Source organism: Trichechus manatus, unplaced genomic scaffold (genome assembly GCF_000243295.1).
Source record: "Trichechus manatus latirostris isolate Lorelei unplaced genomic scaffold, TriManLat1.0 scaffold00004, whole genome shotgun sequence".
Taxonomy (NCBI): domain Eukaryota; kingdom Metazoa; phylum Chordata; class Mammalia; order Sirenia; family Trichechidae; genus Trichechus; species Trichechus manatus.
Genome location: NW_004443940.1, coordinates 7508577 through 7524504, shown reverse-complemented (window position 1 = coordinate 7524504; position 15928 = coordinate 7508577). Strand labels below are relative to the sequence as shown.

At 42.7% G+C, this 15928-nt stretch overlaps 1 protein-coding gene across 1 annotated transcript; it reads left to right on the top strand.

Annotated features, from left to right (window-relative positions):
- The first annotated feature begins 9566 nt into the window (after positions 1 to 9566).
- POLE4 (DNA polymerase epsilon 4, accessory subunit) lies at positions 9567 to 15862 on the top strand. The gene is made up of 4 exons (XM_004369153.2): positions 9567 to 9808; positions 10366 to 10450; positions 11145 to 11186; positions 14827 to 15862. The coding sequence occupies exons 1-4, from the start codon at positions 9596 to 9598 to the stop codon at positions 14838 to 14840; spliced, it is 354 nt and encodes a 117-aa protein (XP_004369210.1). The 5' UTR covers positions 9567 to 9595; the 3' UTR covers positions 14841 to 15862.
- Positions 15863 to 15928: the final 66 nt, after the last annotated feature.

Here is a 15928-nt window from a genome sequence, read left to right as displayed (position 1 = left end):
CAGGATTGTTGATTCTCTGTTTGGCTTAGTTTTTCGGATCTTTGTTGTGGAGGGACGGCGTGGTGCTTCTGCCTAGACCGCCATCTTGCCGGAGTCTCCTACATTTTATCTTTTAAACTTCTGGTTTTTAATTTTTCATATTTTATAGTATTTATTCCCAGTGTTTATTCTGCTTCTTACTCTTTTCTGCCATTATCTTTAATGTCTTGATAACCATGTAATTTTGTTTTTGATATACTCACTTTACTAGCTTTATCTACTAACACATACTACCTGGCTTTGGCCATCATTTTATAAGGGGGAGGAGACGTAGAGCCATAAATGGGAGGATTTTGAAGAGGGCCTGTATTAGTGTCGGAGGGCTGCCGTAACAAATTTCCACAAACTTAAAACAAAACACTTTTATTCTCTCACAGTTTTGGAGGCTAGAAGTCCAAAATCAAGGTGTCAGCAGGGCCAAGCTCCCTCCAAAGGCTGTAGGGGACAGTCTGTTCCCTGCCTCTTGCAGCTTCTGGTGACTCCAGGAGTTCCTTGGCTTGTGGCTGCATCACTCCATTCTTGGCCTTGTCTTCCCATGGCCTTCTCCTCCTTCTCCACGTGTGTTTCTCCCTTGTGTGTCTCTTATAAAAACACTTGTCATTGGGTTTAGGGCCCACCTGGATAATCCAGGATGATCTCATCTTGAGATCTTTAATTACACCTGCAAAGACCTTTTCACAAATAAGGTCATGTTTGCAGGTTCCTGGGGTTAGAATCTGGACACACCTTTTTTCGGTTGCGGGGGATGGGGTTGAGTGTACCATTCAACCCACTACAGGGCCCATGGCCAACTGCATAAAGAGGAAACCCTTTTCCTTGGAGAGGCCTTTTCAGCAACCCAAAGTAATTTGCGCATTTTTTCTAAAGCTTGATTCCCTTTCTCCCAAACATGTTGGCTTTGTTTCTCAGTGGATCCTCAGGCCTAGTAAAATAATATCTAGATCTACAAATGTCATGTCTGAATGACTAGAACTTTCTGCAGCATTGTGCTTCATGTTTGGGCTGGGGGAGGGATGAGAGGTGAAGGGAAAGGTAAAGCCTGAGGAGGGAGTCCACGCATTTGGTGGGACTGGAACAGTCATATGCAGCAATTAGCGGAGATAATCATGTTCGTCATCCTTGAGCTAATGGTATATGAGACTGTGAATTTGTTCATAATTAAAGCTGGCAAGGGAATTCTTACCTGAGGCAATGCCTGAGAGAGAAAACTAAAGGAGCAGCAAGCACAGGAGTCCCTGAGTGGTACAAATGGTTAACGTGCTCAACTGCTGACAGAAAGGTTGGAGGTTTCAGTCTACCCAGAGGTGCCTTGGAAGAAAGGCCTGGTGATTTACTTCTGAAAAATCAGCCATTAAAAACTTTGCGGAGTACAGTTCTACTCTGACACGCGAGGGGTCACCATGAGTTGAAATCGACTGGACAGCAACTGGTTTAACAAGCACAGGTGCTGTATGTAATGAAAGAGTACTATACTACTGCCCATTCCATGGAATGGTGAAGATAACCCTGCTGGGGCTTGTTGGTTGTTCTCACACTGAGTAAGGGTTTCCTCCTGAAAAGCTGAATCAACTCCAGCATCAACCTTTGGGGGAGTCAGGTCCTCTCAGAGAAAGTGGGGATGGGAAACGGTCCCCTGGCCAGCATCAGAGGATGCTCTCGTTTCTTGCCAGGACTTGACATTCCTGTGGGTGGCCGAGGCTGGCAAGCAGCCCTGAAGTGGGCTCTAAGCTGAAGATGGATGAACAGAAAGTAGTCGGTAAACCAGATTACCCAGTTTTATGACATTCCCTGTTGTTTCCCTGCTTACCACCCAAGGCTTCTTAGTAAGGTATTATTTAAATGTTCCAGCTGTGACTCAGTTATGGTATGGACGCTGTGTTTCTCAAAGTAGTTTTGAGGGAGTGACTGTTCAATAAGAATTTTCTACTTTTCTGTTTTTGTTTTGAAGACAAATCTCTTAAAAAATTAGAATCAAAATGTTCTACTACATTATTTCAGTGCCTGAGGCTGAGTGTGGTGCCAACTGAAGGACAGACAGCATCATGGCATGTTATGGGAATAAAGATTTTGTGGTAAGTTTGGATAGAGAAAAGTGGTGGGAAAACTGATCAGTTTTCTAGCCCGAGGGTAGTATAAAACAAAACAAAACAAACCAGTTGCTGTGGAGTTGGTTCCGACTTATGGAGACCCCATGTGTTGCAGAGTAGAATTGTGCTCCATAGAATTTTCAAGGCTGTGACCTTTTGAAAGCAGATCACCAGGCCTTTCTTTTGAGGCACCTCTGGGTGGGTTTGAACTGCCAACCTTTCAGTTAGTAGTCAAGCACTTATCCATTTGCACCACCCAAAGACTCCTTGAGGGGTAGTACAAGTATCATCAATTCAAATGGCCCTCTGTCATAGCAGGGGATATCATGTTGGGAGCGGACTTATACCAACTTGGAAAGGTTCAATAACAGTAAAGAAACGATGAAGTATTTTTGTTCAATGGTATTTTTAGCATTAATCTTCAGTATATTTTTTTATTATTATGTACTTATTGGAATGTACTGTTGAATTTATCAGCCCCTTAAAAAAATGGATCAGTGGTTAAAATAAGTTTATTACTAAAAAGAATAAATTTTACAATGACAAGGAGAAAAAACTGAAGTGATGGTCCCAGCAGTGTTCAAAATAAAAGGAATCAAGTGGACAAAAAGTGAAGCATAGAACATGCAAATAGTAGATCTATTAACTCAACATCAGCAATTTAGTGCCAAAAAACATCCTCCATCACATTGATGTTTTCATCAAGGAGTTGAAATTGACTGGACAGCAACTGGTTTAACAAGCACAGGTGCTGTATGTAATTTGAACTCTATTGGTTTTGTAGGTTTGTGTCATGGATTGAATTATGTCCCCCCCAAAACATGTGTATTAATTTGACTGAGACATGATTCCCAATATTGTATAGTTGTCCTCCATTTTGTACTTGTAATTTTATGTTAAAGAGGATTAGGGTGGATTATAACACCACCCTTACCCAGGTCACATCCCTGACCCAATGTAAAAGGAGTTTCCCTGGGGTGTGGCCTGTACCATCTTTTATCTCTCAAGAGATAAGAAGGAAAGGGAAGCGAGCAGAGAGGAGGGACCTCGTAACACAAAGAAAGCAAAACTGGGAGCAGAGTGTGTCCTTTGGACCTGGGGTCCCTGCGTGGAGAAGCTTCTAGTCCAGGGGAACATTGATGAGAAGGCTGACAGAGAGAGGAAGCCTTCCCCTTCGGGGCTTCCAGTGCTAGTCAAGGTGGCCATGTCAAGGCTCATGTGGCCCTGCATACTCCTGGCCTATCTCAGTCTAGATGGCATGCCCACAATGGGGTGAGAGCTTGTATTGTTCTACATGAACAATTTCAATATTAAATTTGATGAAAAGTAATAATAATATCCTAAATATTCTCCTGGAATTAGGCTTAATATAAAAAGTGCTGCTGATTGTAAGTAGTAATGGGATAATAAATTATATTTAAGCATGCTTCTTTGCTAAATAACTCTGTACATCAGTTTAATCAATAACTGAATTGACACGGTAACTCACATTCATATACTAAAAGCCTTAATTCTTAGGCTCTCCTTTCTTTTAATTAAGCACTTCTTAAAGACCACACGTAGCTCTCAATCATTACATAACTTACTGAGAAGAAGAAAATCCAATCGTCTAGACCACTGAACTGAAAGAGCTCTATTGGAGATCATTTCGGATAGCTTTTGGCCCTTCATAGTTGTTACTCCTGCTGCCTCATTAACTGCTTAAAGGACAACCACATTCTCAGATTAGAGTGTAAGGCAAATTCAGTGCTGATTTCTTGACAAGTCCAACTTTATCTGTTGTCTATAGGAAGAAAGAGGTTAAATAATGAGAGGAAATGGTCCAAAGGTATCATTGCTAGCATCTATCTTATTTTCAGGTTTTAAAAAAAATTATAACAGATGTTATATTTCTTCACGCTTTTAACATTTCCCATCATCAAATAAAACAAAATAATTATGCAAACTGTAAATTAATTTCCCAAGGCAGTGATAATCTACAGATTGAGGGAAGGAGGAAACCTCCTTATAGAAATCACTAGAAACCCTTGACTGGCGTTTTCAAATAACACTTCTATCTTCCCCTCCTTGTTGTTGTTGTTAGCTACTGTCGAACTGGCCCCCAACTCATGGTGACCCCATGGACAATGGAACGAAATGCTGCCTGGTCCTGTGCCATTTGCATGACCGGTTGCAGATCCTGACTGTTGTGATCCATGGGGTTTTCAAAGGCTGATTTTCAGAAGTAGGTCGCTAACCCTTTCTTCCTAGTCTGTCTTAGTCTGAAAGCTCCACTGAAACCTATTCAACATCATAGCAACACCCAAGCCTCCACTGACAGACGAATGATGGCTGCCCACGAGATGCATTGGCCAGGAATTGAACCAGGGTCTCCAACAGGAAAGGTGAGAATTCTACCAGTGTACCGCCAATGTCCTCCCTTCCCCTCCTTGCAGGTATCAATTCCAGGTGAGCCACTGTTAATGACTCATTCATTCAGTAAATGCCTATTGAGCAACGTCATGGATTGAATTATGTTCCCCCAAAATGTGTGTCAAGTTGGTGAGGCCATGATTCCCAGTACTGTGTGATTGTCCACCATTTTGTCTTCTGATGTGATTTTCCTATGTGTCGTAAATCCTACCTCTATGATGTTACTGAAGCTGGATTAGAGGGAGTTATGTTAATGAGGCAGGACTCAATCTACAAGATTAGGTTGTGTTTTTGTGTTTTCAGCCAATGTCTTTTGAGATATAAAAGAGAGAAGACAGAAGAAAGACAGGGAGACCTCATACCACCAAGACAGCAGCGCCGGGAGCAGGGTGCGTCCTTTGGCCTTGAGGTTCTGCACTAAGAAGCTCCTAGACCAGGGGAAGATTGATTACAAGGACCTTTCTCCAGAGCTGACACAGAGAGAAAGACTTCCCCTTGGAGCTGACACCCTGAATCTGGACTTCTAGCCTCCTAGATGGTGAGAGAATAAATTTTTGTTTGTTGAAGCCATCCACTTGTGGTATTTCTGTTATAGCAGCCCTAGATAGCTAAGATAAACACTGACTAACCGCCAGGTACTGTACCATAGGCTAGTAACTTAATGAGTAAAAGCAGACAGAATCTTGCCCTAATGGGGATGGTAAGGGAGGGAAGTCTGGGGATGGTGAGGGAGGGAAGGAGATAACATTAATCATATAATCACACCGGTAAATGCAGGATTGCAATATGTATGGTATGCAATCTGTATGCATCTATCTGTATGATTGCCACCTAGTATGAAGGGAAGGTCTTCAGTGGTATGAGTGATTTAACCTGGTCCTGTGGGAGGCTGGGTTGGTCAGGGAAGACTTCTACAAAGAAATGAGGCTAGCATTTGAAGGAAGATGAGAAAAGCTTTCTAGGCAGAATTGCTGAAGAGCTAAAGACAAAACCTTCATGACTTGAGTGCAGAGAGGAGGGAACGTGGTATGAAGTGGGGCTGGAGAGACTGGAGGAGCCTGTCATGCAAAGCCTCAGAGACCACATTGAGTCTATGTCATTTCAATCAAAATTCGGGGGAAAAGGTTGGGAACCATGTCTAAACAATTTACAGTTTCTTTAAACATTGAGTTAAGAGTAAGCTTTTCCTTTGCATCTTTTGTTCTCTTTTCCTCAACATACTTTCCCCCCTCTGATTGGTTGACTTTTAAGTGTTTAAGCATTCCTGCATCCCAGATTTCTATGGCCAAGCCAAACCAAAAACCACAAAAACAGTTGCCATTGAGTCGATTCCAACTCATGGCAACCCCATGTAAGTCTGAGTAGAATTATGCTCCATAGGGTTAAAAAAGGCTGATTTTTCAAAAGTAGGTCACTAGGCCTTTTTCCAGGGTAACTCTGAGTGGACTTGAACCTCCAACTTTTCTGTTAGCAGCCAAGTATGTTAACTGTCTGCACCACCCAGGGACTCATGTGGCCAAACTAATGATAATTTATTCTTCCTCTTTACCCTTTCCCTTTCAAACTGTCCTTGACTCGACGGAACGGGTTTGGTTTTTGGTTTATAGTTTGGCGAAGAATATTGAATATACCATGGACTGCCAGAAGAACGAACAAATCTGTCTTAGAAGAAGTACAGCCAGAATGCTCCTTAGAAGTGAGGATGGCGAGACTTTGTCTCATGTCCTTTGGACATATTATCAGAAGGGACCAGTCCCTGGAGAAGGACATCATGCTTGGTAAAGTAGATGGGCAGCAAAAAAGAGGAAGACCTTCAATAAGATGGATTGACACAGTGGCTGCAATGATGGGCTCAAGCATAGCAATGATTTTAAGGACAGTGCGGGACTGGTCAGTGTTTCATTCTGTTGTAAATAGGGTCGCTATGAGTGGGAACTGACTTGATGGCACCTAGCAACAACAACAACATGGATTGTTTATCCTAGCTATGCTCTGTTTTCCCCATGATTTTTTAAAAACAATTGACCCTCTACATGTGTATGTGTTACACACAAACACATAAAATGTATATACAACAATATACATGTATGAAAACTCTATGGGGCAGTTCTACTCTGTCCTATAGGGTCACTGTGAGTTGGAGTTGACTTGATGGCAACGGGTTTGGTTTGAGTTTTTATATACAATACACACATAAATATATATACAAGTGTTTTGTTAAGATAATTTAGAAACGAAGTATTACTGGTCTTATTTGCATACGTATCTCCTGGATAGAACTCTTACCCTAGCAGGGTAGACGGTAAGCTGGTAAACCACTAGTTTATTACGTTTCATATGACATTTCTTTTTTGCACTAATATTCTTGTAGCTTTTAAAGGTATTTTTTAGCCCTATTTTATTTGAACTGATATGTAAGCCTTTCTTTTCCTAAACTTTTTTTTTTTTTTAACTTTGTCTTCCTGTCTGACATCTTTTTAAACAGTTTTCCTTTGGTGGGTTAATATTCTAGATTTAAAGTTTGTCCTTGTTTTAATCTTCCTCTGCCTTTTTGCCACTAAAATTTTATTAAAGACAGTCAAGCATGATTTCCCTTTCCAACACATCTTGTTTTTGTTGTTGTTAGTTGCTACAGAGTGATTCCAACTCAGGACAACTCCATGGGTGCAAGAGTAGAACTGCTCCATAGGGTTTTTAAGACTGACATTTTGGAAGCAGATTGCCAGGCTTGTCTTCTGAGGTACTTCTGGGTGGGTTGGAACTGCCAACCTTTCAGCTATTAGTCAAACACTTAACCATTTGCACCACCCAGAGAAAGCCAAAGCTCATAGACAGGAAATCCTGTGTGGTCTAAATAAAACTTCTTCTGTTTTAGTGAAGTCAGGGAAAGGAGAGTGGGGCTGGGCCAAGTAGTAAAACATTCAAGTGATGAGGAAAAAAAGAGGCACTGGGAGAAGAAAAATGGAGGGAGAAAAGAGTGGCAGGAAAAATATGAATGACCGAGAGAAAATTGGGAAGAAGGGGGGGTTCAAGACAGAAGCTTCCAAAACCTGATTTGACTTGCCCCCTTCAGAAATCTTAACTAATCCTGACCCCACAGGGGTCAACTCTTTTATTATGTTAAGTCAGAATTTAGGTTTTGTTAGTACTTTGGAGGAGCCCTTGTGGCGCAGTAGTTAAGTGCTCAGCAGCTAACTGAAGGTTGGCAGTTCAAATCCACCAGCTGCTCCGTTGGAGAAAGATATGGCAGTGTGCTTCCATAAAAAATACAGCTTTGGAAACCTTATGGAGCAGTTCTACTCTGTCCTATAGGGTCCCCATGAATTGGAACCTTCTTGACAGCAATGGGTTTGTTTTTGTTTTTTTTTTTGGTATTAGTACTTTACTACTTTGAGCTGGTTGGAATGTTGCTCTGTGAAGTATTCTACTGCGGTGGGACACAAAAATCCAGCCATGGTTTTATTTATTTTTTATGGGTTTTGCCTGAAGCTTTCTATGCATAGCAGTGTCCACAAATGGAATCCAACAACAGATTCAGGATTGAGGCCCTAAAGGAGGCTCCAGTGGAAATTTCAGTGAGCCCCCCTTCTGCAGCTTTACAATCGGGGCTATGCTGTAGTGGAGTCTCTATTTTAGTCCAGTCACAGGCAGACTGTACCGCGTAAGTTTGGAATGGAGAGTGATTTCAGATGTCATCTAATTCAACTTCATCTTGGCTTCATCACATTCTGCTGTGGGTGAACTATTAACCACTCTGTGCCTCAATTTCAACAATAAAATTAGGTTAAAATATTACCTGCCTCAACAGGGTAGTGTGAAAATTATATAATATGGTCTACACAGATATAAAGCACTTTGAATCATGCACAGAGCATGTACTCAAAAATGTGAGCAATTATGAGAGAACGGATTTAGATTAAACCTGATACAGCAAATTCTAACTATTCCTCTATGCCAACAGATTCAAAGTGTGGTGTGAGGACCCTGAGGTGGGGGTCCTGGGAAAGCTTTTCTGGAGTAGGTGAAGTCAAAACTATTTTCTTAAGAATACTAAGAAGTTATCTGCCTTTTTCATTCTCATTTCCTCAAGAAGATACAGTGGAATTTTCCAGAGCTATGTGAAAAGTGGTAATGTTAACATTAATGTTAGCAGCTAATAGACTCTAATGTCTTGTAATTAAGCCAGACATTAAAGAGATTTGAAAAAAATGTAAAACAATGCCACTCTTCCCACTAAATTTCATACTTTTGAAGTTATTTGTTACATAAAAATATTATTTATGTTCATGAGATTATTACATTAAATATTCTAAAATTTTAATTTCAAATACAATAACTATTGATAGATATAACCTACAGAAAAGTTCTTTGGGGTCCCCAATAATTTTTAAGAGTATAAAGAGATCTTGAGACCAAAGTCTGAGAACCAATGCTCTGATGCAACCGGTGATGAAGAGACGTGGACACCTTGCGATCGCCGCTAACTTCGTGCTTTTCAGACTCCATGCCGTTCTCTTATGGTTTCCCCTGCCGGGACTGAACTTCTTCCATCTCTGCTTACCAGCGGCCCACATCTCCTTCAAAAGTATATAAAACTTATTTTCCTCGACGCTGGTTCAGGCTTCGCGGCCTCCTCGGTACCCTCTTGCCCGGGTGCTGGGTTCTCCTGGGAACGTCCGGCCCTCGCTCGGGCACTTGGTCCCTCAGCCTTGGGGACACTCGGCAGTGACCGAGGCCTTCCCTCTCGCTGGCCGGGTCTAGGTTTCTCCAGACTTGGGTGCTCCCCCAGCACTAGCCTACCCCGGTCCCCACTTTCACTAGCTAAGGGGCGGTCCTTGGGCTCAAGTAGGCCAGACAGCGTCGGAGGACCACTGGGGGACGGAAAGCGGGAGACAAGGCCTGACGACGCCCTGCGCCCGACGCCCAGTTCTCGCCCACCGCCTGAGGGCGGGGCCACGAGCCCACAGGGGGCGTGGCTTCCAACTGGCGCGGGAAAGGGGCCGGCGCCGCATGCGCGCGCTTAGTCAGCGGCCGCGCGCAGCACGTTCGGGGCCGGGATGGCGGCGGTGGCGGCGGCTGGAAGCGGGACACCCCGAGAGGAGGAGGGGCCTGGTGGTGAGGCAGCGGCCCCGCAGCCCCAAGCCCCAACGAATGCGCCTGGGGCTCGTCTTTCGAGGCTGCCTCTGGCGCGAGTGAAAGCCCTAGTGAAGGCGGACCCCGACGTGACGCTCGCGGGACAGGAAGCCATCTTCATTCTGGCACGAGCCGCGGTGCGGCGCTAGCGCTAGGCCCACGCTAATGACGGGGGCGGGAGGGAGAGGGAGCGCCGCAAGGGGCGGGGCCTCGGGGGCCTTCCGAGGGGCGGAGCGATCAGGGTGGGCTTAATAACGGCTTGAGAGGAAGAAGAGGAGGATCTGGGCGGGGTTTGCTTGGAAACCCAGAGCTGGCAGAGGTGCTAGGGCCAGATGCTGAGATTTAAGTGTTAGAAGGGAAGACCGAGGAGAAGGGTCACATCTCTACAGTAATTACATTGGTTTGTTCGCACATCTGTCTCTTCATGAGGGCCTGGACAATGACTTTAATTTGCATCTTTGGTGGCTAACACAACTTATAGGTGCCTCAAGTGAATGAGTGAGGTGGATTTACAAGTCAGTGAGGGGACTTTTCATTCTGGGCTGCTGGGATAAAGGGCAGGGGAATAGACCTTCATGCAATTCAGGACAACCTTCAGTTTCCCTAAGAACACCCCCTCCCTCCAACAAACAGCATTGCTCACAAAGAACTGTGCTGGAATCTACTGATAAAACTCTTCTTGTTTGCTCCACAGGAATTGTTTGTGGAGACCATTGCAAAAGATGCGTATTGCTGTGCTCAACAAGGAAAGAGGAAAACCCTCCAGAGAAGAGATTTGGGTAGAGTGCCCTTGTGGGATCTTGAGGCGGACAAAGGAGGGCTTACCTGCGCTTCCCTTCTCCCTGTTTGAGAAGGCATTACTGATATGAGGGGTGCTATAAGGTTTCTCACTGGGATGTTTTCCCATTGGCCTGTCACAGTGTCAGAAAGCCCTAACTTTAGAGTGCCTATGCTTTGGGTGGCTGGAGAGATGGTGGGGCAGAGTATGAAAGGAGACTAGGGTTTGCTAAAGCAGAGTAGACCCCTTCACACCTTCTATGTTGTACCAGGCTTGACGTTTCTTTTTTCCCTAGAAACTAGGTTTGATTTCTGACCCCTTTGGTTGGTTGGTAATCTCTAAACATGTGTAAGCTTCCGTGTACTGCATTCTCACTCACCTTGCTATATTGCCAAACTCTAATGACTTTCAGAATAAAGAGAATAAGTCAATTTCAGGGAAGCGTTCCATTTTTGTTTTCTTCACTGAATAGTATGTATCCTGGCTTAATTCTTGTGAAGAGACAGCAGATGTGTAAGAATTGGTGGTGGAGTAGAAATGGATCTCAAGTGCAGACTCAAGACAACGAGGGGCAAATTTTATAAATACCCTCATTTGCATAAAGCCTTATGCCCTTCAGCCTGTGGGTTATGCTGTTTTGGGGCTTATGTCCAAATGAACAGAGTTAGTCAAGTGTCCTTTTCTTTGTGTTTCAGATAATGCAATAGAAGCTGTGGATGAATTTGCTTTTCTGGAAGGTGAGTTTGCTATCAGTGGGTAATCAGTCACTTCCACCTGTACCTTCCATGCTAATGATATGAGTTTAAACCTTATAAAATGGATGCTTGGTTCTTCCTTGTTTGTGTAGGGGTAATTCTTTCTACTTCTTGTTAGATAGGAAAAACAAACTTGCTAAATCAAGTGAGATTCAGTTTGTTCCCTTGTGAAATTAGAACTTTGACTTGAAAATTGCTAACCATAAAGAAATGGGAGGGGATATGAAGACCCCGGTGGAGTCAGATGGATTCAGAAGTCTGATTCCTACCTTGGGTTCTATCCCTAGATATCAGCCTTCTTCCTCAGCCTAATGTTAGAGATCAGAAATGATTGCCAACATTTAGAGTCACCTCTTGTTCCTTTTTCAATAATGTGCAAAGTGATTATTTTACAGCATTGAGATTCTCTACTTGCAGAGGCCTATCTACGGAAAATAGCGCCCATGGCAATTAGTTTTAAATTACTGAATGATCTCTCACAGCTGGCAATGGAAATTGCTCTGGCCAATAGAAACTGCTCGTTAGCGCCCCTCCTCAAGCGTTGCCCAGGGCATGCTCCCTGCCTGCCACGCCTTAGTTATGCCTCTGTCTGCTTCCCTGTATCTATTTTTTCTTAGGAATTTTGAAATTACGCATGTATACTAAGTAAATCTTGTCACTGAAATAGCAAACATTTGAAATACCTCATTTTACCTACCTTCCCTCAGCGCTGTTTCTGCCACTTAACTCCTAAATTGGATCAGCTTAGTCTTCACTACATATATTCGGATTGGTTGGCTTTGTGAAAGCCATTTGTCCTCAGTTCACTCTTACCTTCACCCCACTAGAGTGTTATCATTACCTCTTTCAAGCCTCATTACCTTCAGAAATCTTTTCTTGATTTATTCATTTCACTCTTTTTAGTTCATTGTTCTACATCTCTGTATCAACCTAGGCCCCTGATTCTTTTGATACATTCTTTTAAATGTCTTTTAGTTACTTGATTTTTTAATTATTCCCATGGCCAGCTTCAAGCCTAGATTATTGAGTAGTCTCGTAATTTGTAGATCTGCCATCAGGCTCTCTTTTTCTGTCTACTCATTTTTCTTAAAAATAACTTGTTTTTTCTGTTGTCTACCTAAGGCAAGCAACTTCCTGTGACTGACTTCCTGTTGGAGCCTACTTTACCTATTCAGTTTTAATTACCAACTTTTCAGAGATGAGTGGTATAATCCAATTTGTGTTTAAAGAGGTAACACTGGTGCCATTTGGATAATAAATTGGAAAGTGTCAGGAATAGAAGTGGAGAGACTTTATGCAGTTTTCCACCCCACAGTTCCTTCCCTCATGGCTCTCTTCAAATCCAAGGCCAACCTGACTCAGATCTACCTCCTTTTTGCACTCCATTGCCATGCCAGCCTTCAAGGAGTTTTCTCTTGTATAGTATGGGGGGGGGTAGTTCTTAATATATCATCTAGCATTTGCTTTATATTGTTCTCTAGTTAATTTGATGTATATTTGATTAGTTGCTTTATATGGACACTGTGCTCTACCATGATGTAGTGCCTAGCTTGAATTTTTAATTGTTGTTGTTAGCTGCTGTTCGCTGTGGCTCACGGTGACACCATGTACAACAGAATAAAACATTGCCCAGTCCTGTACCTTCTTCATGATCGTTGGTATGCCCGAGTCCATTGTTTAGGCCACTATCAATTTTGAGTGCCTTCCAACCTAGGGGGCTCATCCTATAGCACTGTATCAGACAGTATTCTATTGTGATCTACAGGGTTTTCATTTGCTAATTTTGGTAGATTGCCACCTTTCTTCCTAGTTTGTCTTAGTGTAGAAGCTCTGCTGAAGCTTGTTGAGGTTGACCTTGGATTTGAAGAAAGCCAAGGAGAAGGGATTTTGTTGTCTGTTGTTTCTGTTAGTACTGTGTCATGGTCGTTTTCCCCTTGTATGCGTGGTTCACTTGTATGCTGGTCGTTGTACTTGAAACAATTATTTGTTGGATAATTTGAGGCCTTTGTAATAATTCCTTTCTCCAAAGAAGATTTTCATTTGCTTTTGCAAGGCACCTAGGGGGGTGACCAGTGTTAGATCATCTTGGTCCGAATCCAAGGCTGGAGGATTCCTGGACCACTGGGGGACATGAACCTCTGGGGCAGTCTGAGCGGTTCAGCCCTCCTCTGACAGTATAGCCTTTCTAGCTTGAAGAAAGGAGGATTATCAGACTTTCCCTATTTGGACAGACTCTGGGATTTGACTCTTGGTTTCCTCAGCTGGCCAAAATCATAGTCCAGTTTCTCAGCTGCCTCTTTCAGATTGGCAGATACCCTCAGGGCAGAAACAACTTTGGAGGCTGGTTTACTTTGTCTTCTTGCCTTCGGTGGATTTTGGATTTGCCTTTTTTTGTTGGCTTTTCAGTGCCTAAAAAATTAAAAAATATATATCTTATTCAGCTTTCTCAGGTGGTTTTGGTGGGAACTTACCGTGATCAAAATATTTTTTTTTCAGAAAATAGAGGTGTTTTTGCTTCGTTTTGTTTTTCTTGCGTTCTGTTCTTTCCCCTAAATTATCTGTTTTATTCTAGATTTTTTTAAAAATTTTAATCTCTTTTCACTGTGTAGGCTTTCTTCAGATGCCTGGTTATATTTGGATTTTCATTGTATTAAGAATGAGGGAATAAGAGGGCTGTTAAGAAGCTGTCTTTCTTTGTGTTTGTGTGTCTGTGTCTGTAGCAGAGGTAGTTGCCTTTCAGCTTTATGTTAGGGTGAACAGGGATGGGATCAGATGTTGATGTTATGCTGGAGGCCCCCATAGGCCAGAACATGAAAGGCTTTTCTTTGGGGGGCCAGCATTTTCACAAGCTGTTCTGGTTCTCTCCAGATAGTCCATTTAGTTCTTTAGAAGAGAGCCCTCTGATTTTTTTCCTCCTTGAGTTTAAATACCTGTGTTCTGATAGTGCTGCATGCAGGGGAGATTGTGGGAGTATGGGCTCAGCTGTTTGCATGTAGACCTTCAAGTATTAAACCCTTTTAGCCTCGTGTCTCACTTCTCTTTCTGTCATTCCTGGCGTCTGCATCTGAAACCTCCCATGGTTCTCCTAGGTAGGTGGCTCCCTCCTTGGCTGCAGCCACTCAGTGTTCAGTCTAGACGGATTTTTCCTCGGCTCTATTTTAAAAATACTATTCAGCTTTTTGTTGAAATTCTCATTCTTTATTGTTGTAGATTTATACTTTTTAAAACCATTTTTCTTGAATGGAATCTTGGGAGGTAGGGTGTACAAACTTGTGGACTCAGTCCCTCATTTTGTACTGGAACTTTCTTCCTTAGAGAACTTAACTTCATTTATTTTGTATCACTCACCCGTTGTATAATCCACACGAATTCGCATTAACTAACACAACTTCTTCACGCCTTTCCCATCTAATTCCAACTCTGCAGACCACTATGCTAATTACCAACTGTCCATCCTTCCATAATGACAAGTTTTCTCCCCTGGGACCTTTTGGATGGATATTCCTCAAAACTAATATTCTGGTCTTAAGAGAACTGCTGCAGCTTCCATTTTAACTTTGCTTAGTTTTTTACATAGCTTTTGAGGTACCTTGCTGTACACATCGCTCTTTGTTATTTCCAGGTACTTTGGATTGATTGCGGAGCTGTGCAGTTTTGTGAGCCTTTACCGGCCTCCTTCAGCCGGCCCCTCCCTGAAGGCCTCAGCTTTGAAGAACATTGTCTTTGGAATATTGCACACATGCACTCGTTCTGTTCTACCTTCGTCTAAGCTGGGATAGTCAGAGATCTCACCTGTTAATTTTTCTGTACAAGGTCTTCCACTGCTTGTGTTTGCCTTCCACTCAGGGCTGGATGCAGCTGCTGCTGCTGCTGCTTAGGGCAGAGATGAAGAACATGTTTTGCATAGGTTGCTTTATGAATGATGAGGACCAGAATAAAGGTTTCTGATCAAGTTCCATCTAGTGTGTTTTATAATCTTGCCTTTGTTCTTGCCCCCATGACTGGAAAGCCACCATGCCCAGTCTTAGACCTTCCTGGTCTTCTGGCTAGCCATTCTAAACCTCAGTTCTTTTGTTTATTTTGGTCTTCATTTTTCCAGCAAGTCACCAGAATGTGGCTCCAGAATTTATGCCACTCCACTTCAGGTCTTAACAGAAGTTTCAGATAAATGTGATCCTAGATTTAAAACCAATTTAAAGTTTGTTTTTTGAGGGAGGGTGTGGGTTACATAGGAAGGAGGCAGGGTACTTAGACCGTAGTGGTTAAGGAAAACAGCTGGAAGCCTGGGACAGTGGCTCTTAAGTATTTTTGGATCATGGGCCACTTTGGAGATAAAAAGCCCATGGATCTTCTCCTTACAAAAATGAATAGATACTCAAACCTGTAATGTTAAAAAAACTTTTAGAATAATTGTAGATTTATAGAAAAGTTGTAAAGATAGTACAAAGAGTTTCTGTATACCTCTCACCCAGTTCCCCCACTGTAAACATCTTACATTACCATGGTACATCTGTCAAAACTAAGAAGCTGACTTTTGTATTTGTATGTTGCTATTTAACTGAACTCCTGACATTATTTGGATTTCACCAATTTTTCCATTAATGTCATTTTTCTGTTCCAAGATCCAATCCAGAGTACATTGCATTTAGTTGTCGTGTCTCCGCAGTCTTCTCTGGTCTGTGACAGTTTCTCAGCCTTTCCTTGGTTTTCATGACCTTGACAGC

Coding starts and splice junctions, on each gene's coding strand:
- POLE4 (XM_004369153.2), top strand. CDS start 9,596: ATGGCGGCGGTGGCGGCGGCTGGAAGCGGGACACCCCGAGAGGAGGAG. Junction 9,809..10,365: donor TCATTCTGGCACGAGCCGCG/GTGCGGCGCTAG, acceptor TTTGCTCCACAG/GAATTGTTTGTGGAGACCAT. Junction 10,451..11,144: donor CCTCCAGAGAAGAGATTTGG/GTAGAGTGCCCT, acceptor TTTGTGTTTCAG/ATAATGCAATAGAAGCTGTG.